The sequence below is a fragment of the Miscanthus floridulus genome, chromosome 9 (genome assembly GCF_019320115.1).
Source record: "Miscanthus floridulus cultivar M001 chromosome 9, ASM1932011v1, whole genome shotgun sequence".
In the NCBI taxonomy this organism is placed as follows: Eukaryota; Viridiplantae; Streptophyta; class Magnoliopsida; order Poales; family Poaceae; genus Miscanthus; species Miscanthus floridulus.
Window position 1 is genome coordinate 11,525,532 of NC_089588.1, and position 26,892 is coordinate 11,552,423.

The following is a 26,892-nucleotide window of genomic DNA, read 5'->3' on the forward strand; positions in this document are numbered from 1 at the left end:
ATGTAATAAGTCTGCATACAAAAGCGATGTATCCATTCATTATTTCAAGAAAAGTCCAATGAATGCGACGTATTGAGCAATGTTGTGCGAGGGAGACTTACCCAAAACTCTGCCTTCACCCGCGCCGCCTTGTTGGGGTACTCCGCATCGAGGGCGATAGCGTAGTGGTCAAACGAGTAGGCTGGCTCCGTCTTCGATGCGTACGTGACAATGCCGGGGAAGTGTTGCCTGCAGAAGACTCAGGATGCCAATGACTAGCCATGCGCTACCACCCGACACAACCACCCAGTTCCTACACAAGTGATTAAGAAAAATTATTAGTTTTTTTCATCATATCATATGAAGTAGTGGTGATAACATATAAAGTTACTTACTTTTGCCCTTCGGAGCGAATCACTGGGCGTTGGTGAGGAAGCAGAACCTGTGGGAGGCTCGCGGGACCTCGCAAGTAGACACTCGAAGAGGAGTCGAAGGAAGCGGAACCCGTGCCTGCCGCCTCGCACTCGTCATCCTCGTACGGCCCCTCCTCATTCGTCTGCCGAACCAGCTCCTCGTCCGACTCATCCATGGGCACCACCTCCTCCTCCAGCTCCTCCTCACGTGGCGTGGGAGGAGACGACCCCCTCCTGTGGCTGGCGGTCCTCCTCCTCCTCCTCCTGTCCGATCCCTCTGCCGCCCCCTCCTGCAGCCGGCGTGGTCTTTGGTAAATCGAGTTCACGGACCTATGACGGTTGCCTGCCATCTTTATTCAATCACCTGCAATAAAAAAGAAAAACAAGACGTAATTAGAAATATGTGCAAAAATGAACAAAACATAATTACAAAAAACATAGTAATACATGTATTAGAAAAACTACACCCATATCACAGTCACACTACTAATTCATAATTACAGCTCTATATATGTGTCGATTGATCTACGCACGAAGAGCAACAGAGATGTCCAGAAATTTTGCTGATCTCTAAATTTTCCTAATTTCATGAATACATAAGCCCAAAACATATCTATGCGTGAAAGAGCCTAGAAATGGAGCTAGGCGTCGCCTTTTTAAACAGAGATGACAGGTAAGGTTGTCCTAAAAATGGAAAATTTCATGATGACCTAAGCCCAAAACATATCTTTTTAAGCCCAAAATATAGGTTCATTCATTCCGCTATTACTCTGTAGTGTGTACTAACGTCTCATGCACCGTCATTTTAATTAGAAAGATGATTACCCATTCCTTTTGTTTGATCAAAATGCTGTTCTAATTTATCGTTTGATCCTATATTTCTCTAAATGAACTTTGCCAGTGTGGTAATTCTTTTTGCCTTATGCACCAGAAAAAAAGTGAAAAAAAGAAGAGGGGCTAAAAAGCAGAGCATTGGTAGCATGATACAGGGTCACACGCCCAGCACATCCTCAGCATATTAAGGCATAACAAAACGCCGTGAACCGAAAACCTCATCACCATGCGGGCAACGTTCATCCAAGGCACATATATACGCGACGGTTAAATCGAATTGTTGAATTGATCCAAACAAATGACAAGCAATGGTACAAGTGTCGATCCCTCTCTCAAGGGAAGAACAAATAACAAGGCACCAAATTAAACTGGTGCGACATCAATTCGTTAAATTAAGAGGAAGAGGAACAAAGAAAAGAAGACAAAGGCGTGTCGTCGTGTCGAATCAGAACCCGCGGTGAACAAGGTTGCGGCGGGTGCGGTCGCTGCACCTGCTGTCATGCACCCATGGATTCATGCCCGCCTGCCGGCTGCCGCTGCAATGCCACATGCCAGCCGAGTGGACGCACGCCATCGCTCCAGCAAGCTTGCTCAGCTCAGCTGCTTCAGTGAGTCGTCCCACTCCCCTGGACCCTGGTACGCCATGCGCGGCTGCCGCGGGAACCGGAGCGCGCTGCGCGGTACGGCGCCCCCACGCGCGCAGGGCTGGCTGGAGGAGCAAAGCAACGACCCACGCGGCACATGTGAGGGCCTGCCAGTACGGGGCTTTTGCTGGCAACTGGCATCGTCGGGCTCCATCTCGCTCCATCGGACGGACCCGACACGCGTGGCCGCTGGAGTTCCGGCCTCCACCGCCGCCGACCTCCGCAACCATTAACGGCCCCCGCGTCCCATCACGCGCACATACACAGGTACAGGACGAGGCAGGAGGAGAAGAGGGAGAAGGATTAAGGGATATCCTCACCTGAAACAACGGAGAGCAGTGCGCGTTCGGGGGAGGACCTGTCGAGCGGCACGGCGGGCTGGTGTCCGGGGAAGAGCGCGAGGTGTCCGACGAGCTTGTCCTCCTCTCTTTCTCCTCCACCTCCGGTGGCACGGGCGCGGGCGGCGCTGGCGCGGGCGTGGACGCGGGCGGGTGTGTGTGTGCGGTGTGTGTGGGCCGGCTAGGCTGGGAGGTTAAATCCCCCTTTGCCGAGTGTCCTCGATCTGGCACTCGGCAAAGGTTTTTTTTTTAATTTTTTTAATTCTTTGCCGAGTGTCAACTGGCCTGGCACTCGGCAAATAGTTTTTTTTTTAAAAAAATCTTTGTCGAGTGCCCCCGGACTGGCACTCGGCAAAGAGGGGTTTTTATTTTTTTTTTAAATTCTTTGCCGAGTGTCATACGTCCTGGCACTCGGCAAAGCGGTGATTTGCCGAGTGTCATTTTTTTTACACTCGGCAAACTATATTTTTTTTTCTTCATTTTTGACCTCCAAACTTTGTCTGCAGTTCTCATACAATACCTGGTACTTCATGTTCCGATGTGGCACATTTCTCGGACTTTTTCTATATTTCTTTAATTTATTTCATTTAATTAAATTTTCTTGGATAATTCAAATTATAACTGCTAGTCATTCGAATAATGAAAAAAATGAATGGAAAAATGATATTCATGTTATTTAGTATAATGTGAGGCCGTATTCAGGACCAGACCACCAATTTCGAACATCTTGTTCACGAAACATGACCACGAACTTGCGGTCGAGTTGTTTTTAAATTCTATAAAAAGCAAACGAAGTCCGAAAATCATGAAACTTGTCAAGATGTCATGATATCATATGTGGAGGCTGTGATAAAAATTTGAAAAGGTTTCGCGCAAGTTGTCACGTACGATGCTTACCACCTTGTCGGCCTCTTCAGAAATCATGAAACTTCTTCGGAGATTCTTCGGTTTGCAAGCATCGTACGTAACAACGTGCACGAAATCTTCTGAAATTTTATCATAGCCTCCACATACGATATTACGACATCTCAACAAGTTTTATGATTTTCAGACTTCGTTTGCTTTTTATAGAATTTAAAAACACTTCGCACGTAAGTTCGCGGTCATGTTTCGTGAACAAGATGTCCGAAATTTCGGGTCCATTCCTAGATACGGCCTCACACTACACTCAGTAACATGACTATCATTTTTTGAATCATTAAATTCCATTATTCGTACCACGTGCAGTTCAAATTTATATTTTTCGAAAAAATTCAAGTAAACGAAATAAAGTAAATAAATATATCAAAAAGCCACAAAAAATCTCCAAATTCTAACAAGGAGTTCCTGGTACTTTAAAAGGGCTGCACAAAAAATTTGGAGGCCAAAAACAAAAAAAAACTTTGCCAAGCGCCAGGGCATGGCACTCGGCAAAGGGGGTCTTTGCCGAGTGCCAAGAATAAGGCGCTCGGCAAAGAGGTTTTTGAATTTTTTTTAGAAATTTCCTCTTTGCCGATTCAAAAAAAACTTTGCCGAGTGCCTAACAGTAGGCACTTGGCAAAAAAGGACGTGGCCAAACACCGTTACGCGGGGCAGCCTATGCCAAGTGCCGAGCTTTTGCCGAGAGCCTGGCACTTGTCGAAGAAGTCCTTTGCCGAGTGCCATTTTGTGCCGAGTGCATTTTTTTGCCGAGTGCGGCACTCGGCAAAGAAGATCTTTGCTGAGTGTCTGATTTTTGACACTCGGCAAAGCAGTTTGCATTCGGCAAATGCCCTATTTCCAGTAGTGGCAGGCAATATATGAGCATCTTCGTGGCTGTGGTAGTGGTCTGCTGGATCAACAACAGGAGGAGTAGGGTTCAGGTGCTCATCTGTGGAACGATCAACATCCCCGTATTCGTGGACGAGCAAGAGCAGGGAGCCAAGGACCTGTCTCGGTGGTTGCTGGATGCAGCTGCTAGTCCCACTCCCACCGTCGTTCACCATCATCAACATGCCCATGATGGTCGCTTCTGTATCTGCTGCCATACATGATTCAAATCACAAGTGTATATAGGAATAAACACTTATATTGAGTTTTGAATTTGCCAAAATAAACAAAGCCATGTGGACCATCGGAAAGAGACTTTATACGATGCCAACCATCTGAAAGAGACTTACGATCCTCGTTATTACGACTTACGATCCTTGTTCTTACTCTACTAGGGAGGCGCGCTTCGCCGCTCCTGTAGGATGTAAGCTAAACACATTTCGTAGAGTGTAACAAAAATGCTTTGTTGGATCTGTCGTGTGTACATAAAAAAATAACTAAGTACCAATTGTAGTTGATGAACGTCATATTAGTGTATTTGAGAATAGAAAATAAGTTTTTTTTTTGCAAAAGGCAGTACAAATGTTGGAGACATAGGAAGTAGCGTCATATACAATACTAAATTTATGTGATTTGCAAACATAAAGATCATCCATTTTGGATATGACAATAATTGCCATCAAAGCAATCCTATCCATCTAAATTAGTACATTAGGTGTATGGAAAAGCAATCTCACATCATGAACACAAGAACCCATTAAACTCATCGTGTGATGCTAGTCATCAAAGAGTCAAAAGCAGGTACATTCATCTTGGATTCACAACTGAACATCATCGCATATGGCATTGTATGACATCATGGCTACACCAGTCAAAGTAGCAACTAATATAATAGGTGTAAATAATGTAAGCAAAGCGAACATTAGCTGATCCAAAAGCTAATAGACAAAGCACTGCATTGGAGTCGTTTTACCATGCATGAGAATATATGGTAGCCTTGTAGTTTGTCGATTGTCAGTTGCCTACCCAACAGGTTGTTCAGGAAAATCTTTAACTGTAATACGAATACATGTAAAGGGGACGTACTCCCTATTTATAGTAGTTTGGAGTTGATCGATCATGGATCCAAGTGATCTTCACCTCATCCCTTGGATCAAACCGCCTTAAAATGCATGGTGAGGATATCCTAATGTTGTGTTTGTTTGCATGTACGAAGGTGGAATACGGTGGAAGCCAGGGGGTGGTCACCTAATGACTTTAGGGGGGTTGGTTAAGCCCCCTATGATAGGTGGGGCCACCCCTTCGGTGGAGTGCTACCTTACTTGATCTTGAGTGGGTATGAAGTGGTGGGGCCATTGAATACTTCGAATTCTTGACATGTGGGTCCTTCAATCCATGCGCTTTGATCTTGAGCCGTCCAGAGAAAACACAAACTTCATCCAAGGGTTGGAATTGCTTGAAAAAATGTGTTTATTCACCTCTAGGAAGATTGAGGAGGGTAGTGGGCCTATTGGGGTGATCTATCGACCCTGCTATGGTGGGCCCACTATCTCCAATTTCTCTAAAGTGTTATACTCTACAGAGAAATATTCCATGGACATGTGAAACTTGTTTGATAAAATATGCTTATTTCCTTTTATTCCGAGGCATTCTGACGGTGTTTTCAAGATGTAAAAGTATGACCATTAGGACAATGATTAGAATTGTGTATACACATGGCAGGAAGGCTCTATCAGTGCCGGTTGAAAGAGTTATGTTCTTTTTTACACGAACTCAAAGTACCAACCGGGTACTGCACGAACACGAAGAGGTTAGTGAATATGAAAGAGCTCACATTCAACATGAGTTGCGTGAAGGCCCACGACTGCCGTGTCATGATGATCCAGCTACTGCTAGTTGCCATGTCAGCTGATGCTTTGACCCAACAGTAATAACCTATTATCACGGCCAGGTCACCAAATCGGCAGCGATAGGCCACCCTTGTCAGGGTCGATTATCCGCTGCCGGCATAAGTTTCAGCAGTGTATATACAGGGGGGTTCTGGCCCGGTAGTGGTTTGTTAAGCATACATGCATGATGCACGGTTTCTTGCCGGCTGAATCAACCCCGCGGATGAGCAAAACAACCGGGACATGAAACGGGAACAAGCGCACCTGAATGCACACCTACAAACCTAACAAGTAACGACGCCATAGGTCGACACTACACTCAAACACCCATGCAAATACTCCCAGTGTCCGAAAATATAATGTATTTTCATTTGTAGTAAATCAACGCACCTCATGTTTTATTAAGAACTATGGGAAAACATATTAACTTGTACCACATAAAAAAGGTAAGTTATAAAAATACATACCATCATGTTTTTAATAAAAATAATATGATATTAAAAATATTACTGTTCTTTTTTTATAAATTTATTAGTTAAATTTAAAATGAGCTGACTTAGGATAAATAAAAATATAGTATATTAGGACGGCCGAGGCAATCGGCCCGACCGCTAGCTAGAGTACGTGCGGCCGAGTCCTACCTACCTTGGCATGCACCCCACCACATCCGTGACACAAGCCAACGGCCCATGCAAGCATGCAATTAATGTGCGTCGGTGCCGGTGCTCGCTGGGCATGTCAGGGTTGTTGCACTTGTGTTTATTTGTTCATTCGTCACGTTCCTAACAGCCCGCCTCCTACCTTAGTTCAGATCCACAAAGAGAGTGATGTTTTGTTTTTTCCCTAAGTCAAAGTATCTTGTGTTAGATTGACCAAGTTTCTAGAGAGAAGATTATCAATATTCACGACATAACATAGATTTACTTTAAAAAGTAAATATATCTCATAATAAATTTAATGATATTTATTTGGTACTCTAATAAATATTGGCATTTTTATAATTTATTAGTTAAACTTAAGATTATTTGACTTAGGACGTCAAAACTAGAACGACACCCTACGCAGGACGGAGGTTACAGGTACGTGCTGTAAGAAAGTATAAAGTTTGTGCGTGTAATCATTTGCCTTGGTTCAACCAACATACGCCCAAGGGGAGAGAAAAAAAGTAAGGATATGTGTGTCATTTTTTATCCACTAATTATTCTTGAAATGTGACTCTTTGCTTGGATTGATCTCTATATGTATGTATAGAGAATGCACCTACCGAACCAACCAACCATACACATGACCAATCCCACCAGCGCAACTAACCAACAACCAGCTCAGACCAATGCCCATCCACACATTTTTGCATGTGGGTATGGTTCTGATTGGTTCCGACCGGGTTTGTACATGGCTATATATGACTGGCATGGCATGGTTATGGCTAAGACTAGTTCCAACTAGTTTTGACTAGGCTTTGGTCATGTCTGGGATTGGTTTCGTTGTGACTGGTTCCGACTGGTTTCGAATGTAACCGGTTACAATATAATTGCTGGTTTCGACTGGGTTTGGTTATTGTTGGGGGACTGCTTTCGACTAGTTCTGACTAACTGACTTGTACTAGTTATGGCTGACACTTGTCGAACTAGGTCTAATCATGGCTAGGACTGCTTCCAACTAGATTTTGACCCATAAACACATATGGAAAGTCAAAGTCCCATCTTAAAATCAAGATTTTCCTATGGTTATGAAAAACCATGTTGTCCTAACCAAAGATAACATGGTTAAGATACGGATGGGAGGGGAACCCTCTGTTATTTCTGTGATCAGGAAGCTAACCAGTTGCCAAAAGGTAGCTGGTCAATTTTAGTACAATGCTTTGGAGCTAATGATAGGCCCGACAATCTTTGTCAAGCTTGTTACGGGCTAAAAAATCGGAACCAATTGGTAACAAGTTTCATATTTTTAGTATAGTGGTAATTTGCTGGGCTATATGGAAGATAAGAGGCAAAGCTTGCTTTGATGGTAAAGTGGTGAGACACCCTTTTGAAAGTTTGTGCTATTCAACAAAACACAAGGGCAAGGGAATAATGAGCACCAAGCAAGACCCTAATAACAAAACACAGGTTTGTGCTATCATGATTTTGGGAGTTTATGCTAAAGAATCATAGAGAATCACTTTCAGCTACAGAATCACTTCTCTCAGAGAATCAACTTTCATAGAGAATCAAAATCAGATGGAACTCTTCATACAAGTCCTAATAGCATACGCTGCTTGAAATCTATGGAAGGAAATGAGTAGACAGGCCTTCGACAACAAGGGGTTCACCACGTAGGAAATCTTGCAAGTGATTATAGGAAAGATGTAGACAAGCCTTCGACAACAAGGGGTTAGTTCACCTCGTAGGAAATCTTGCAAGTGATTATATCAATGATGTACAGATGCTACGTCTAGCGCAAGAAGAGTATGGGTAGCTAATCACTAGATCATGCAGTTTTTCTTTCTTTACCTTCTTTTTAACTCCTTGTAAATATTCAGACTTCGCTTCCTACTGAATGAAAAGGTAGCGCACCTGCCAATTATGTGGACAAAAAAAAATTGTGCTATGCTTGTGCATTCATGCATCACTGGACAGGTCTTTATCTAGAGGTGGTCAAAGCAGTTTGGTGGGTCCGATAAAATTTCGTATCAGTCGATTTTTTTGGTTGGATTTATCTTCCGCCCCAAAAATGCACCAAGCTGCCCTAAAATGACCATTCACATCCTCTACCGTACAAAAGCCCTAAATTTCTCTAAATTTATTCAATTTCCACACTCGCATGCCCGGCGCCGCCTACATAGGTAGCTTGGCGCCGCCAACATATATAGGTAGCTCACTCACCGTACTACTACTGGTCGACTATCGTGAAATGTTGTGTTATTTCTTTGGTGATATATACAATCGTGTCACATGATGGATTTTCTAGTGAAACGTTGTTCAATTTCAGCGGGCTGGTTTTCTGGTGGAGTGTGTATAACTTCTTCCAGGCGTCTCATCCACTGTTGACGGACTCTTTATCTGAATCAGATCAGAGGGTCCACAAAGAGATGAACGACGCAACCTAGCACTACTACACAAACTTTATTGGAGGCGGACGTTTTCGGTTTCCCGCGGTGGGCAAAGCCGTCCGTTGCGGCTTAGAGGCCACGGTAAATCGTGGCTTAACCGTGGCGGACGGCTTTGCCCGCCGCGGTTAACCGATTTACCGCGGCGGGCACGTTACACCGCCCGCCGCGGTAAATTATATTACCGCGGCAGACACCTTTTGTGGCCCGCCGCGGTTATGTTGATTAGCCGTGGCGGGCTTTATTATTTGTCCGCCTCGGTAAATTATTTTCTGAATTAAAAAAAACACAGAAGGCATATAAATTCAAATAAAATACAGCAGGCATATAAATTCAAATTCAAATCACATCCAGATTTCACAGATTAAACTTAAAAAGTATGCAGGCATTACACATGAGATAATATACATATACAAACATTCACTTAGTCGTTCTTGTCATCATTAATTCATTACATTTACATATTAAAGTCGTTATACATGCGCTAAGGTGTAATCCTGCGGACGCATCATCGTGGGCCATTTCCTCAGCCTCTCGTACTCCGGTAAAATCGCTAGCGGGCTGTTCTCATTGAAGAACGTGCCCCCTTCAAGCACGCATTTGTCTAAGACAAACTTACATATGTCTGCCTTTGTCTGCTTGAAGCTGTGTTGGGTGCTCTGCATGTCTCTCGACCAGTTCAATCCATTCTTGAGCACCCTCCAACTACTGCTGTACTGCTTGCACACCCTCAGGAATTCACAGGCGTAGAAGCCATAGGTTCGTGATCCTACCGGTTGTTTGGCACACTGCATGATCGATACACAAGCATTACAACACAGACATTAGAACGCATATGAACGGAAAGCACAATTAAACCTTTCAAATACTTACCGGAAAGTTGCGTCTGATTTTGATGCGGTTCTTATGCTTAGCCTTAAATTTCTCTGTTCTTCGATCATAGCATTCAGGATCCTTCATGTACTCCTTATAACCGCTATACAAAATGTACTAGTATTAGGCAGGGCATTAGAATGCATATGAGAAGACAGTTCAGTCACTTACACTCTGAGGCAATCTTCAAAGGCCTTGTACCCTTTTAAGTTTGGCACTATCAACGAATCAAATACGCAGGCCCTGCCATCCTGAGGGTAGATAATAAATGCAACCCAGTGACCCTCGAGGCCTTGGCTACGCCATTGAAACAAAATACAGGTTACGACGAGAAATAATAATACTAGCTAGCTACCCACTTATATCTACAGGCATGTCTTTGACTTACCCAAAGTGGTAGGCAGCTAGGATACACCCATTTCCCCTGATCTTCTTCATTGCTCCTAGTATGTATCTTGAAATGTTCAACTTCTCATTGTCCATCAGTTTCTTCCTGTGCGCCTCTCTCTGTCGCTTGGTCAAGTCTTTCATGGTTGGATGATTGTCATCTAGGTGGTAACCAATGATGATTCTTTGAGCAATATGCATTGGAGATAGATAGATAACATCAAGTTTTAGTTCCTTGGATATATAGGCCATCAACCTGCAAGGACAAGCCATCGTGGCATATATAAGTAGTCTTGACTGATTCAAAGGTAGGTGATATGTGAAACTCGCAATTCATCACTTACATAGAGAACAAGGTGACTTGGACGATGTCAAGGTCTTGTTCCCGCAGTAGTCTGTACATGTCGTGGAAGTCCACGGGGAGTTCTACATCGTTGCCGGGCAAGTCGAAGTACTCCGCCACAACCTTGACTAGAAAACCATGCAGGCCAGCTTTTGCCGCTTCCATGTACCAGAGATGAAACCTCCTTGTCTCCCACCTTTCCTCGTCGACGAGTTGGGCCTTGGTTATCATGAACTTCCCATGCTCGTAATGGCCGGAGCAGTCATCTGATTCAGGAAATAGATGGAAAGCTGATCTCAGCCTGGGATAGAAATGTTAGTACCATATTATGGCAAAGAAAAGTTATTAGCAAATTATGCTCACTGCTACCATACCTTTTGAACTCAAGTGAGTATGTGAGCTGCCCTTGGTCGCCTTTAGTCTTCACCGGCGGTGGAGGACAGTGGCTTGTGCTCGCAATGGCAGCAGGCAGTGTCTTTGCCCCTGGTTCCTCCGTGCCTCCCGGTCCTTTGCTCGTGCCCTTAGACAAACTGCCGAGAGGTGGAGGTGGACTTGTTGTTGGAGGAGGAGACCGAGGGTGAGGGCTTGTGCCTCCCGGTCCTTTGCTCGTGCCCTTAGACGGACTGCCGGGAGGTGGAGGTGGACTTGTTGTTGGAGGAGGAGAACGAGGGTGAGGGCTTGTGCCTCGGGGTGAGTTCCTTCCCTTGTCATCCCCGCCATTGCCTTCATCATCGCCGTCGCCGTGATCCGGATCATCGGCGGGACAAGATCCTGCAATGGATGGTTGTGATGCTGGTGTCACCGTCAGCGTAGAAGTCGGCGTCAAGAGAATGATCTCTATGTCATCCTTGTTCCACAGGACTTCGGAACCCAAGGCAGCTCCAAGGATCATTACCCATTCTGCAGTTGGATATTCCATTTCAAATTCTTTATATTCGGTCGCATACCATGTAAGTATCATGGCAGCATAGTTGGCAGGGATCTGGTCTTGGTTAAAATCTTTGATATCTTCTTTGGGGTGCATGTAACCCTCACCCACGGTCAACTTTTTTGCCCTGCCGAACGGGATCGTGAGGTGGACGTGCATGGGTTCCCGGATGTTGTCGATGGGGTGCCTTGGGTGATCCTCGATCATCGGCAGTGGCTGCCCTTGTGTCTACCCTTGTGGAACTTGAGGCACGGCCACGCTAGCCTGGCAAAGCATCTGTGACCTCATTGACACCATATCTGGGTCATTGCTCGTGAAGGCTTCTTTTATGGACCGGCTAATCATTTCGGCCATGCCTTGATCATAGCCCTTCTAAAAGATGCCCTCCTTGTACCTCTACCTTGACCGGTATGTGGCAGCATCAGATTGCCATGACTCCACTGAGTTCTAGCTCATCTTCGACAACATGCCACGGATGCGGCCACGGTGCTCGGGGTTCCTAGAGCCAGGGTCAGCAAGTCCTGGCCCCTGCAAACCTCAAAGCTGTCCTTGGATTTAGCGGCCTCGATGACAGCCCTCTCCACCTCCTCGAACTTGGGCTCATTGAACTTGCTCGCGCCCTCCTTGAGCTTCTTCGGCTTGTGGGCATAGATGAAGTCCTTAGCCCTCAAGTCTACACCGTCGTACGGATCGGGAAGCCCGGCGGTAGCTCTAGCCCTTTCTTCCTCCTGCCACTAGGGCCTCTTACCAGCAAACCCAGTCATGCCCAAGTGGTGGGGGTGCAGGTTCTTCTTCGCGAGTGTGCTGAACTTGGCGCTCTTTGCCTTTGCTTCTTCTGTTGTTCTTTGTTTGCAGAACTCTTCCTAGTGATGTTCCTTCACCATAGTGTATTTGACACAGGTTGACTTGCCTAGCTTCAGGTAGTACCTGGTCAGCATGGACTTGAAGTTTCTAAAGGCTCTTCCTACCACGTGCATGACCCACTCCCTGCACTTGTTCAGATCGGCGTCCTCGGGATAATGGAAGCTCCTCGTCACCTCACCCCAGATATGTGTCTTGTAGTCGACCGGGACATTGTTCCAGTCCTCCCAAGTGATCTCCACCTTGTTCTTGACTATACATGCCACCTGGTTGCTGAACTTGGCAAGGACCGTGGGTGGCGACAACGGGTTTCCCTCTGGTCCCACCTCATGGATCACATGGACTTCGCCGTGGGTTTCCCTCCGCTGCCTCCCGTGTTCCCCCATGAGAGTAGTATTAGTACAATAGATAGTAGTAGTAGGTTTAGTAGTACTAGTAGAGTAGTATTGTATAGTAGTAGTAGTAGATTCAATAGTACTAGTAGAGTAGTATGGTTCCATGATATTAATAATAAGTTACAAAACTTGTCTTCAATAGATCGAGCTATATTATTACATATATGTCTCTGGGATACATATATCATTTTGGTGCAGGTGCTTTCACCGTCCTCTTCTCACCATCGGGGCGGGCCCACGGCATCATCCTGGACTTGTTGAATCGGTCCTCGACGGCCTTGATCTTCTTTGGATGATCGGTAAAAAGCTTGAGCTCTGCGTAGTTGTTGTATTGTTCGAGACTCTGCACCCCATCAGCTCCCACAATCCGCTGCTTTCCGGACACAACCACATGCCTTTTTGGGTCCTCTACATATATATAGTAGGCCACTTGCGCGACATTGGTTGCTAGTACCCACGGGTCATCTTTGTAGCCGATACTTTTGAGGTCCACGGTGGTTAGCCCATAACTATCCACTGCAACCGCATTTGGTTTGACCCACTAGCAACGGAAGACGGTTATGCGTAGGTTTTGGCCGTAGTCAAGTTCCCATATTTCTTCGACTTACCCATAGTATTGCCTCCTTTGGCCCATGGACTCTTCTTCGCCCTCATATCGAACATCGCAGTTCTGTGCCGAGCTCTTCTTGTCCTTGTCTTTTGTATGGAACCTGTAACCCTGGACGTCATTCCCTTGCCACGTGGTGATTTGGCTGGATGGGCCTAACACAAGCCTCTTAATGGTCTCCGTATCTTCATGAGGGCATCCTTCAAGGGGTATGTGTTGCTCTTTGAGCCACTCTATGAAATTGCTCTTGTGATGGTTCTGGACCCATGCCTCCGTGCGCTGTCCGTCATTAGCGGCGCGGATCTCTTCCAGGTGCTTTTCAATGTATTTCTCCATGCTCACTAACTGATGAAGGATGCTATAATGAGCTTCTTGCATCGTTCGGTTTGCCACATCGGTGTGTACTTTTTGTCCTGTGCACCCCATCCCTGAGGTTTTGCCTTCGTGGTGATGGACAGGCAGCCCAATCACCCTCCCATCTTTTATGTACCTCATACACCAACTCACGGCCTCCTCCGTTGTGTATGCCTCGATCATAGAGCCCTTCGGGTAAGCGCAGTTATGGATGTATCAGTTGAGGGTGGACATGAACCGCTCGTACGTCCACATCTGGTGTAGGTACACGGGGCCTAGTTGATGGATCTGATCGACCATATGCATCATTAGGTGTGGCATAATATCAAAGTAAGATGGTGGAAAGCACATCTCGAGCTGGCAAAGGGTCTCCGCGATGAACTCCTTCAGGGCAGGCAGCTCAGCCTTATTAATGACCTTCTGGGTGATGCGGTTAAAGAAGTATGACATCCATGTGATGACCATCTTCACGTACTCTGGACGGATAGCCCTAATCGCAATTGGTAGGAACACCGTCAGCATGACGTGGCAGTCGTGTGAGTTGTAGCCGGTCATTATGAGGTCTTTCATGGAGACCAGGCTCTTGATGTTGGAAGAGAAACCAGTCGGCACCTTGATACCCCTAAGCAACTTAAGAAAAGCCATCCTCTCGTCTTGCGTTAGGTTGCAGGCCGCACCCGGGATATCAACTTTACCGTTCTGAGGCGGTCCCGGGTGAAGGTCCGGCCTGATGCCCAGATTGACAAGATCTGTTCGTGACTTGATATCATCCTTTGTCTTGCCCTTGATGTCCAGTAGGACACCGATCGTGCTTTCGAAGACATTTTTATCCAGGTGCATGCAGTCGATGGCATGGGGTGTATTCAGTGTTTTCCAATATGACAGATACTTGAAGAAAATTGACTTCTTCTTGAAAGGAACGGCGGCGGGGACTTCCTCCGTCTGGTCCCGCTTTCGCTTCCTTGTCTGCTTGGGCCCCTCATCAGGCGACTTCTTCTTCTTTCCAAACTCCACCTGATCCATGTCCTTGACCATCTCATACACCTTTGTCCCCCAACTAGTCTGTGTCGGTTGATCACGCTGCGGCTCGTCCTGATTGTCAAAGTATTTGTTCATAATACTTCTTCTATACCTATGATTTTTGGTGAGGAACCGTCTGTGCCTCGTGTACACCATCTTATTGGATCCCTTAAGGTAAGTGTAGCAGGTCCTGTCGATGCAAATTACGCAACCGGTCTTCCCTTTGATCTACCCCGACAGTGAGAAGAGACTGGGGTAATCGGTGATGGTGACAAAGATGATTGCTTTTAGTGTGAACTTCTCCTTGCAGGATGCATCCACCATCTGGACCCCAACATCAAATAGTATCTTCATTTCCTCCATGAACGGCTCTAGGAACACATCTATATCGTTGCCGGGCTGCTTCGGTCTAGAGATAAGCATGGTCAGCATAAGGTACCTACGCTTCTGACATAGATGGGGAGGTAGGTTGTACATGGTGAGCACGATGGGCCAAGTGCTGTGCGAGCTGCTAAGCTCACCGAACGGGTTCATCCCATCGGTACTCAGCGCGAACCTAACATGCCTGGGCTCCTTGCCAAACTTTGGGTAGGCCTCGTCGAAATCCTTCCACTGCTTGCCATCGGATGGGTGCCGTAGCTTGCTATCGTCTTTCAGGCGGTCAGCTGATGCATGCCAGGACATGAGCTTGGCATCGTCCGGGTTCCCAAATCTTGCACGTAGGCGATCGGTCACGGGCAGGTACCACACTGACAGTGCTGGACTTTTCCTGTGCGTGTAACCCTCTTCTTCATCGTCCTGCTGAGCCGAGATCTGTTTGGCCGCACTGCTCTTCTTTGCCCCCTTCTTGTTCTTCTTCCGACCACCCCACAAGCCTCCCTCGTCTTCTGCATCCACGCGACAACCAGCATTTTTCTTGTACCGACTAAAGCCGCAGTGCAGACAACTCGTCAAATTCTTATACTCATTGCCCCGATACAGGATGCAGTGGTTAGGGCATGCATCAAACTTTCTAAGCTTCATCGCCACTGGCCGGATCAGCTTCTTGGCCCGATAAGTATTGGCGGGCACCTTGTTAGCCGTTGGGTACGTGGTGGCAAGGTAGCTTAACAACTCATTGAAGCTAGTGTTAGACCAACCATGACGAGCCTTCAACATCAACATATGGAGGTTAAAACGGAGTGCCGTGCACTCCTTCGGACAATCGCCGCCGTCCTTATAGAGAGGATCAACTGCCGGCTGCTTCAACTCTCTGAAATTCTCCAACCACTTTGGGCAACCCAACACAACGCCGTCTTCATCGAAGTGTTTGACTAGATCGTCAACAAGCTGCACATCCTTGGGTTGGCTCACAGTATCCTGACCATTCCCACTGTCGCCGGCTTCGTCGGCCATGTCTTGCATTAGATCATCCACCGTGATGTAATCACGACAACTGTTGTCACTGTCGGCTGGCGCAGCTGCTGCTGAAGGATCTTTATTCACCGGTGGTGCTGTCGTCGTCGGCGTCGAAGAGCTCACTCCAGATGCACCGCCACTCGCACCAACTCTTTCGCCGTGAAATGTCTAGACTGTGTAGCCCTTGACGAAACCATACATGATCAAATGAGTTTGCACCTCACTGTCTCGGTGGGCTTTCAGGTTCTTGTAATGAGAACATGGACATATGGTTGTCATCCGCTTTAGTCTCTCACGGTGAGCTTTACCAGCAGCAATAAACTTCCTTAATTCAAAGAGGTACCGCATATCATTCACTCTATCGATCCGGTACATCCATTCCGACCTATCCATCATACCTGCGAACATTATCCGTCACAATCAATATTAAATAGAGAAGAATTAGGAGAAATTGATGATTTTTATGTCCAAAATCATGAAAAAGAGAGGAAATGACGATGTGAAAGATGAAGCATGCATCTATGATGAATCTAAAGTTAAAGAAATACATGACATCATTTTTTCCATTAAAATTGATCTAGATCTAGATCTAGATATAGAGAGAACTCTAGGTGATGGAAATAGAGAGAGAGGATGGAAGGAGAGAGGGAGAGCCTTTATGAACCTCTTATGATGTTCTCCTCCCTCAAATCCAAGCCCTTCAACTCAAATCAAAAGTTTCCTCAAATTTTAGGGCAAAGCCTCCCCCATGAGTTTGAGAGAGGAAGACCCGTGGAGAAGATGAAGGGGTGGTGCTGTGTATTTGTACAGACTTTACCGCGGCGGGCAAGATAAAGCGCCCGCCTCGGTAAATCAACTCTTTATCGCGGCGGGCAGTTTAAAGAGCCCGCCACGGTAAATCGTATTAACCGCGGCGGGCGATTCATACCGCCCGCCACGGTAAATAACGATTTCCTGCGGCGGGTAAGTAAGGTGGCCCGCCGCGGTAAACTATTTTCCCGCAGCGGGCGCCTCGGTGGCCGGCCACCGGTTAACCGTGGCGGGCAAAAGAGGTGCCCGCCACGGAGCGCATTTTGGCCACGCTGCGCAAATTGATTCCTATAGTAGTGTAGGCTGCTCATTTTCCCTGATTCAGGATGTGTAAAACTTTCGTATTTCCGTTTTCTATAATGTAAATGGGTCGGCTCAGCTAAAAAAAAAAAGTATGAAGCATATACGACAGATACAATTTTACTGAACACCAGGAATACTTTTTACACAATATAATGGACGTAACACTGATGAGATGATCTAGATGTGAAAGCAACACACGTGTGCAGAAAAACTAGACAACAATTACAAGGCACAAAAGCAAACCAACACACAGGCCCAGTAGTGTACGCACATGATGAATACAAAGATAAGAAACAGCCCAAAATGCCAGCGAAGCACTCGGTTGTCTCCTACATACTGCATCTGCATGCCGAGGACGCGTCTCACTCATGCAGAGTAGCGTACGTCACGTAGCTGGAGTAATCCCTGCCCTTCCTCTCCCCTGGCGGCGGCGCCGAAGCCGAATCCTTGGCAGCTGTGGTGGGGCACGTCAGCTGAGCGCTCGCCGCCGCCGGGCACGCCTTTGGCTGCCTCTGGAACGCCGCGCAATCAGCCGGACGCCTCTGGCTGGCGAGGCCCGGAATGCAGTTGTTGTGCACGTCCAGCAGGCCGTCTTTGATCAGCGCCGCGCATGCCGGCCCGACGGAGGTGAAGTAGTTGCCGGACAGCGTGAGGTTGGCGAGGCGGCCAGCCGGCGGCCCGGCGGCGAGCTTGCAGAGCGCGTCGGGCACCTCTCCGTAGAGGCGGTTTCCTGCCAGGTTGAGCTGCTCGACACTGCGGAGGCACGAGAAGGACGCCGGGATCGGGCCGGTGAGCTGGTTCATGCCGGCGTCGATCACAGCTGCCTTGTGGAGCATGCCGAGCTCGTGGGGAAGGCATCCCGAGAGCTGGTTATTAAGGAGGACCAGCTCGAGGAGGGAGTCTTGCAGGTGGCCGATCGATGGTGGGATTTGCCCCGTGAGCTTGTTGTTGGCGAGGGCGAGAAAACTCAGCGCGGAGAAGCCAATGTCTGCAGGAAGTACTCCAGATAAGCGGTTGTTGTTAAGGATGAGCACCTTACCGTTCGTCCAACCAGGTCTTGATACTAGTTCTTCTTCTTTCTGGATGCCATATCCGAAATTGCAAAGTATGCTGGCCCCGGTCTTGATAAGCAACTCTATTTCAGCGTAAGTACACAGTCTGCCAAGTGGTTGATATGTTTGATCAGCAGGGTTATCGGCAAGACGGGGGATATCACCACCAAATCTGTTGGAGGTTGCCTCGAAAATTGCAAGGTCGGGGAGCTGGTCGATGAAACCTTGTAGCTTCGGGGCGCACACGCCGAAACCATGGAAGTTGATGGATGTGATGGTGAGGTTCTTGCTGGGTACGGACGGAGAAGAGCAGGAGAAGCCGAGGTAGCTTGCCTTGCCACAAATGTCATGGCCGGCCCAAGTGGATGTAATTTTCCGGGGGTCGCATGTGATGGTCTTCTTGAAACGCTGGATGACCAGGTAGGCTTGGTAAAGCTGCTCGTTTGGGAAGTCGTATGGCTGTGGATAGTATGGCAAAGAGTTCTTCCCGCTGCCGGGACCGGGAGATTGTTCTGCTTCAGCGGAGTATGCAATTAGCAGGGTGGCAGCGCAAGACCACAGCAAGAACAAGGGATATTTGACATGGCATGCCATTGTCTTCAGTATGCTCTCGATCAGAAAGTTCTGTTAAGACATGCCCCAGGCCAGTCTATATATAGCACGCGAAACTCATATAGTTCCTTATATTATTGTTATTATTATATATATATCCTGCCTATATAAAACTCACATATAAAAACAAGTAAGATATATACTTTCACATGTGAATCTTATCACAGACTGTGCACGGGTCGGCGACAACATCAAAGCCGACGGTGCCGGAGGGGCCACCAGATCGAGGTGCAGGAGACGGCGGCGCCTGGGCCTCGGGACCAATCAATCTCCATGAGGCACGTCTTCTCGCTCGCCTTAAGCAGCTCTAGGGCTCCGCCAGGCGCCAGCTCCACCGTCGAATCCTCCAGCGAGCGACCAGGGCAAGCGGCCGGGCCATGAAGCCGCGTCCCCGCGGCAGGCCGCGCCAACCAACGCCTACTCTCACTGCGACCGCGTCATTGATCTCCGTCATGGACGTCGGTAATGACGCCGGCCTCCACGGTCCGGTCGCTCGACCTCAACCTCCTGGCGCCACTCGACGATGCCCACGACCTCGATCTGCACGGAGCTGCGGCTCTGAGCGATTCGGATCCACAAACGGGAACACCAAACACCGGTGCGCAACGAGTACTATTCTATACGCGATACGAATAGCATTAATTTTGGCAACGGTCAGAAGATCAATTCAGAGGTCACATCATCTATATTCCCTAGATTGTGGAATCGCCTGCAACCACGAAGCCGGTCGTCGCGGTGGCGGAGAGGAATCGCCGGCGTGGTGAGGAGCGCCGCCAACGCGACCGGCCACGGGACGGCAGCTTCCGCGGCGATGAAGCTCATGCACAGTGGCGCGCAGGGGAGCGCCGCCCGCACCGGCGACGTGGAGAAGTAGCTGAAGCCCCATGCCACCAGATCTTGCAGGGAGTGGAGGGGAGCGCCGGTGAGGTGGGGAACTGCCGAGCGTCGCGCTGACGGCCTGGCGAGGACGGGCGCGTCGATCTGGCGACCAGCAACGGTGGCGGAGACGACGAACGAACGCCCGTACGAGTTGCGCAGGGGAAGTCTCTTGCTTGGGCTAGCATGGGCCGGCTGCAGGCCAGTTAAATTTGTTCGTTCAATAGTTTTGGAGTCTCATGGTTGGATCTTAAATGGATGGCTATGATGATCAACTGCAGAGACAAGTCCAGGAGGCCAACTTTAGAGGATCTGATTCCGGATCAAGAGGTAATGAAAACTCATTTTTTTCATTATTTCCACATATTGTTAATGAGAGCATGAGACAATGTCTTCTTTAGATTTTGTAATACCCAGGCACTGAACACCAACGCCACCGTTCCCAGCTGACGGGGCAGGCTGGCCCACACGCCATACACACAGTGCTGGGTACACTTTAGGAAAATGCTAGGTACACCCAGTGAACGCACACAGAGGGCTATAAATCCATTTTTCTTGCTTTGAAAAAATCCTAGAAAAACTTGTAAATAAAGTAGATGCATTAGGGAATTTATCCATATATTTTACACCTATTTATTATATACCATAAAATGCATATAAAATTCCATCTAGTTCTCTAACTATAGGTTAAAATTCTAAAATGCATATGTCCCTCATCCTAACTCCTTTTCACATGAAACCACTTCTAAAATTCCTCTAAAATCCAGCTCTATTTATTTTACCTAGTACCACCATATAGTTCTATGTTTGCTTTTGTGTTTACTTTTGTGTTTAGCAGTAGTCTTATTTATTAGCAATGATCGACAGAAGACGGTGAGTATCAGGAGAACGAGGACCCAGATTATGTCGAACCGGAGGGAGAGTACAACGATGGCAAGTCCTAACCCCCCTGCCACCACCACCCTATGTTACCATAAAACCTACTACCTTAACCAAATAATTAAATAATTTAATCTATATTATCCTCTTATGCGATGATGAGAATATGTGTGATGAGGTACTGTGATATGATTAAGCTATCGTAATATGATATGAACTATGATATGAGCTGGTGTACTTTGATATGCGTAATTGCTATGCTATTGATTCTTGTGGTATGGCTATGTGATGCCTTGCGAACTTTAAAATAAGAATGAGTTTAAGAAGATCCTAACTTTGTAAACCCAAACTCGTTTCCAATGGGAGCGGGTGAGGGTAATTCATGTGGTATGAATTACCCCAGCAGGATCGCCTAGTGAGGGTTCCTGTAGGAGATACTCGCTTCAGTCATATAAGGACTGGTTCATAGGCCATCTTGCATAGCCTGATATTTCATACAGCCACATGTCTATATGGGTAGACTTGATCTCACACCCTGTTAGATAGAAGTATAAATTCGACTAGGAGGCCGGTGTGGCAACGGACTATCGGGAGACGACACGGATGCTGGGTGATCTTCCGTGGTCTGGTCGGCATGGTTGCTATGTGGTCTTCCATGTAAAATTGTTGTTGGGTCGGGTGCGAGCCCCTTTATATATTCATATCTATTGGATGCTTTGTGATCATCCAAGTCGTTGTCTACTGGATGCTGTGTGATCATCCAGGTCGTTTTCTGACTCCTAAGAAGCCGTGGTAGAATTATATAGAAATCTAAGGTCAAGTCTTTTGGGTACATGATCTCATTAGGCCTATTTCTACCACTGATCATGTTTGGGAATTGCGCCTATCATGTGGGGAAAAGTGTACACCCTCTGCAGAGCGTATTAAATCTATTCGAATAGCCACGTCCTTGGAATGGGCAATCGCTAGGATGAGGTCACTTATGATTGGTTTACTTTTATGTGTAATGAAAACTGAACTAGTATGTTAACTTGACTATTAATAAAACCTGGGAACTGGTGAGAAGGGTAATGCTCTCCCAGGACCCAAATCCACATTAATTCTACACTATACCACCTTACCATCTCCACCTCTGCCGTCATAACCCGCTTCCACCAAATATCCTTCACCATCCGCCTCACCATACCCCAAAGTTAAGGCTTGCTGAGTACTTTATGTACACACAGGTTGTTGACTCATAGATATCGACCCCGAGGAAGACTTTGACATCGACGAAGAGGGGAACCACGAGGACTAGGGAGCCACGCAAAGACCTACGGAAGGAGCTACTAGGATATAGGGTTTTGACCGCGCTCAAGCATGCCTGTGGAATAGAATACCGCTATGCTATAGTACCCGTTATAGTAGTTACCACCCCATGAAATAAATTGCCACATTGCGGTAGTAGAAATTCGCTAGGTATGTAATACCCATGACTATGCCATTCGAACCTTGGCTATTGTAAGACCATATTTACTATATCAATAAAGGTCGGTATTTTATATTAAATATGTGTGCCATTTCTGTTAAATTGTGTATATTTGTGCTGATCCTAGTGCAAATAAAGGTGCACTAGGACTCTCAAAATGAGGAGCCCGGCAGATTTGCTTTCTGATTCGCCTTTGAGCTGGTAGCAATGGAGCAGTACCGATATTTTAGTTTGCAGATGACTATTATACATGATTAGGTTATTAGGTTTGACAGTTTATTTACAGTCAGAAAAAGAAATGGTTTATACTTAAAAAGTGATTTCCTTTTTTTATTTCACCTCAGCCGTGGAACAGTATGGATACTATAATTACCGATGAAATGTTATGAATGATTAGGCCTAAGTGACCTTGAAGTGCTCATCTTGATTGGGCACTACTATAAACTAAATTGCATTATAGTTCATAAAGGATCTTGAAACGGAGATACTTTATTAGGTTGCTTGGTGCCGTAGTTTGGGAAGTCTAATCTTAAGCAAACCCTCTCTGCCTTAGAAATATCCGGTTTGGGACCGCTTAAAAGCGGATTCTCGGTAGCAGAGTGCGACAATCGAGCCAAACACGTCGTGGTTGCCATGATTTTCTCCCCCACATCAAGCCATGCACTACTACAGGAAACTTATCCGAGGCGGGTAAAATCGATTAACCGAGGCGGGCAAGCCATCCGCCTCCGTCCAAAGGTCAAGGTTAATCCGACCTTAACGGAGGTGGTTGGATTGCCCGCCTCGGTTAATACATATTAACTGAGGCGGGCACCATTAACGCCCGCCTTGGTTAATCATTTTCCAGAAATCCCGAATCTGGGCCAAAAAAATAGCAATTTTTTAATCCCAGGAGGCCCCCACCGATCAGCCACACGCCGCGCGACCGCGGGAGTTCGAACCTTTGACCTCGCCCTCGCACGTAACCCCCTCTACCACTCCACCCCATCGGCACTTGTGTCAATAATAGATTTTTTTTCTCGTCATATTATACTGAACCGAATTTGAAATGAGTGTTTGAGACAGTTAACCAATTCAAATGAAAACGTTGTCAACTACAAAGTTTTTGAACTTTTCGAGATCTACAACTTTTATTTTGGTCATTTCTCCATTCGAGGTCGTTTGCAAAATTTAAATTTTAAATGTACCAACTTTACAGGTAATTATCCTTAGATGATTTCAAATGAAAAATTTGTCACCTACAAAGTTGTTTAACTTTTTGAGATCTAGAACTTTCGTTTAGGCTGTTTCTCCACTTGAGGTCATTTGAAAAAATCAAATTTAAAATGTTACAAATTCAAACGTAGTTTTCCTTTACAAAATGATTTCGAATGAAAAAGTTGTCAACTACAAAGTTCTATAAATTTTTGAGATCTACAACTTTTATTTTGGTCATTTCTCCATCTAAGGTCGTTTGAAAATTTTAGATTTTAGTACTTAATTTATTTCCATCCGAGATTTATAGCCCCAGGCTTAACCGAGGCGGGCACTATAAAGCAACCGCCTCGGTTAATCACATATTAAGCGAGACAGTTGCATTGTACCAAACGCCTTGGTTAATTGATTAACCGAGGCGGGCCACCTAAGGCAACTGCCTCGGTTAATGCTGGCGGTTGGTTTAAAGCAACCGCCTCAATTAATAGGCATTAAGCGAGACGGTTCCGTTATGTTGCCCTCCTCGGTTGAGAATTAACCGTGGCGGTTGCTGGACCGGCTGCCCTGCCACGATTAGCCGAGGTGGGCAACTGGCCCAACCACCTCGGAACCCATTTTGAAAACGCCTTGTAAAAGTTTTTTTAAGTAGTGATGGACCGTGGGATTTGAACTGGAGTCGTGCCGCGACTCACCACGGATCGTGTACCGCATTGCGCGGTGGGCACGCACAAGCCAAACCAAACACGATCAAAGTATGATGAGCAAAATTGAAGCCACAATTACGGCAAAGTTTAGCAAGAAAATGAGACCATGACGTGTGGGAAAGAAGCTAAGAAAGTATGACACACCATAGTTATGATAGTAAACCAAACAACTACCTTAAAAAAACTGTGGCGTGACTAACCTGTGACATGGTAAGTTGTGGTCGTTCTTGAACTCTCGAGAAAAAAATTCGATTCCCGTTGTAACGTACGGCCATATGTGCTGGTAACAGCAAAAACAGCAGGGCAGCGGGCGTTGGCAGCTGACAGGGGGGCCCATACTTCGACGTTTGAGCGCGGGGCGGTGCGATTGCGTAGGGTCCATGGGCCGTGCCCTCCGATGACGACCGGCTGAGCTTGCGCGAGCTGAATGAGAGGGCCGGGCCAATACCTGCCTGTAGGACGAGAAGCTTTGGGGAAAATATTTCCCTTTTTAAACTAAGGGTTTTAACTCCAGATAAAACCAAAATCAAGCCAGACAAAATCAAGCGTACACATGCATACCCTAATACCATATGAATGCACAATATTAAGTTATAAATTCCTTTTGAAGTGAAAGAGAGATATATTCAATAAGTTTTAGGAAATATAAAAACATATATAAATGGCTTTATGTTCAAATCGAGTGAGAGCTCGAATTCAAGCCTGTTTATTTTAGGAAAACACATTTTTTAAAGCAAAGTTTTGTCATGTATTATTCTTTTGAAATCATAACACAAGAGCTTTTATTTCATAATGTTTCAAGTTGGGATTTGAAGTGAGATAAGAAGAAAAGGATTTGACTTAGTTTTGACCTAATTACATTCAATACACAATCACACACACAAAACTTGGGATTTTTGTCATTAAAATTATTGACACTGAAATTAGGAATGTTATAAATAAAGATACAATAAGCATTTGAGTTTTAGTTTAACTTAATGATTAAAAATCTATACGAATAGATAAGGTTAAAATTTGAGAATAAAAATCTTCGTTTGTACTGCTATAACATTGTCTGATAAGATTCTAGCCCATACTTCGATGGACCAGTAGAACTAATTGGTCTTTATTCACTGTCGACACGAAAATGTCAACGCACAGCAAGCCGGAAGGATCTGCTTGATGGAGCAACGCTGGAGATCCGCTTGGTTTCAACGCAGGACCAGGCGATCCTGCGAATTCCTCCCGAGGACGTGTCAGTCAATTTGACCTGCAATTGACAAGGGGAGAAAAGTCTATCAGTAATTTAGGGTGAAACATGCTGGTTTTGCCCAGACAGTTCCAAGTGTGCCACTTCGGGAGCAGCCAGACGGGAAAATCGACTAAATCGCCATCCGACGTTGTGAGAAAGATTTTGAGTGTCCTCCCCATTGACAAATATGGCCATATTGTGACCGTGCTACACCAAGATGATCTTTGCACTGCTACACCAACACAAATCTTGGGAAAGATCAATGCTCATGAGATGTACATGCACATCACCCCACAAGATGGCTCATCCTCTACAAAGAAGAAAGAGAAGGACTTAGCATTCAAAGCTAGCCAAGATAAGGGCAAAGCAAAACTTGAGTATGAGAGCTCAAGTGATGAAGATGATGAAGAAAGCCTTGCTCTCATGGTGAAGAAGACCGCCAAGATGCTAAAGAAGCTAAACAAGAGTGGCATCAAGTTTGATGGCAAGAAGAAGAAGTTCTTCACTAGCTCAAGAAGAAAGCCAATCTCCGAGATGGATTGCTACAATTGTGGTGAACTTGGCCATCTAGCTCATCAATGTACAAAGCCCAAGAAAGACAAATTCAAGAACAAGGGCAAGAAAGATGATTCAAGCAATGAAGATGAAGGTGAGAAGAAAAAGAACAAGCCATACAAGAAGAGAGATGGCAAAAAGAGGGACTTCTACAAGAAGAAGAAGAGTGGCAAGGCCTACATTGTCGGTGATTAGCTCATGGACATTGATTCATCAAGTGGATCATCCGATGATGATAGTGACAATGAGAAGGTGGCCGCCATTGCTATTGATCTTGCATCCTCACCGCCACCATCGCCATCATCCTCTACACACCTATGCCTTATGGCCAAGGGTGAACGCAAGGTAACTAAGAGTGATGATAGTAGTGATGATGAGCAAGCTAGTGATGATGATAGCGATAGCGATGATGATTCACCTACATATGATGATCTTGTCAAAATACTAAGAAAATACACTAAGATCATTAGAAAGAGTAGAGCTACAAATGAAAAACTTGATGCTAAAAATGATTCACTCTTAGCTAAGTGTGATACATTGGAAAAGGCTAATGATGAGCTCAAAGAAACAAATGATTCTATATCATCCAAACTCAAGGAGCTCAAATCTTCTAAGAAAGAGCTTAAAGATAAACATGATAAACTTGAGTGGGTGCACAATGAGCTTATCACTAGTCACAACAAGCTAAAAGATGAATACACTACTCTTAAGATTAATCATGATACTCTTGTTATTGCTCAAGAATTTTTACCAAATGAGCCATATGATGCTACTAACCATGTTGTCAAGATTGATATAGCTACATCATGTGATGATTTAATTGATGAAAGCATTGAGCATGGATCTAGTAGCAAAGGCAAGCAAGTGGTTGAGTGCAATGACTATGATGAGTATGTCAAGCTCAAGAGTGACAATGAGAAGCTCATGAAAGATCTTGAAGAGATAAAAAGTCACAACACCATTGTGCTAGAAACTCTTGATCATGACAAAGAGTTGATCCTTGAGAATGAGAAGCTCAAAGAAGAAAACAAGAAACTCAAGGAAGAGAAGAACAATGATATTCTTAAGG

General features: G+C 45.9%; 1 protein-coding gene across 1 annotated transcript; it reads right to left on the minus strand.

The window, feature by feature from the left end:
• Window positions 1-17,368: 17,368 nt before the first annotated feature.
• On the minus strand, window positions 17,369-18,900 carry LOC136481355 (uncharacterized protein At4g06744-like). Its single transcript, XM_066478713.1, has one exon. It carries the CDS (start codon window positions 18,896-18,898, stop codon window positions 17,615-17,617), a length of 1,284 nt encoding a protein of 427 aa, XP_066334810.1. The 5' UTR covers window positions 18,899-18,900; the 3' UTR covers window positions 17,369-17,614.
• Window positions 18,901-26,892: the final 7,992 nt, after the last annotated feature.

Coding starts and splice junctions, on each gene's coding strand:
- LOC136481355 (XM_066478713.1), bottom strand. CDS start 18,898: ATGGCATGCCATGTCAAATATCCCTTGTTCTTGCTGTGGTCTTGCGCT.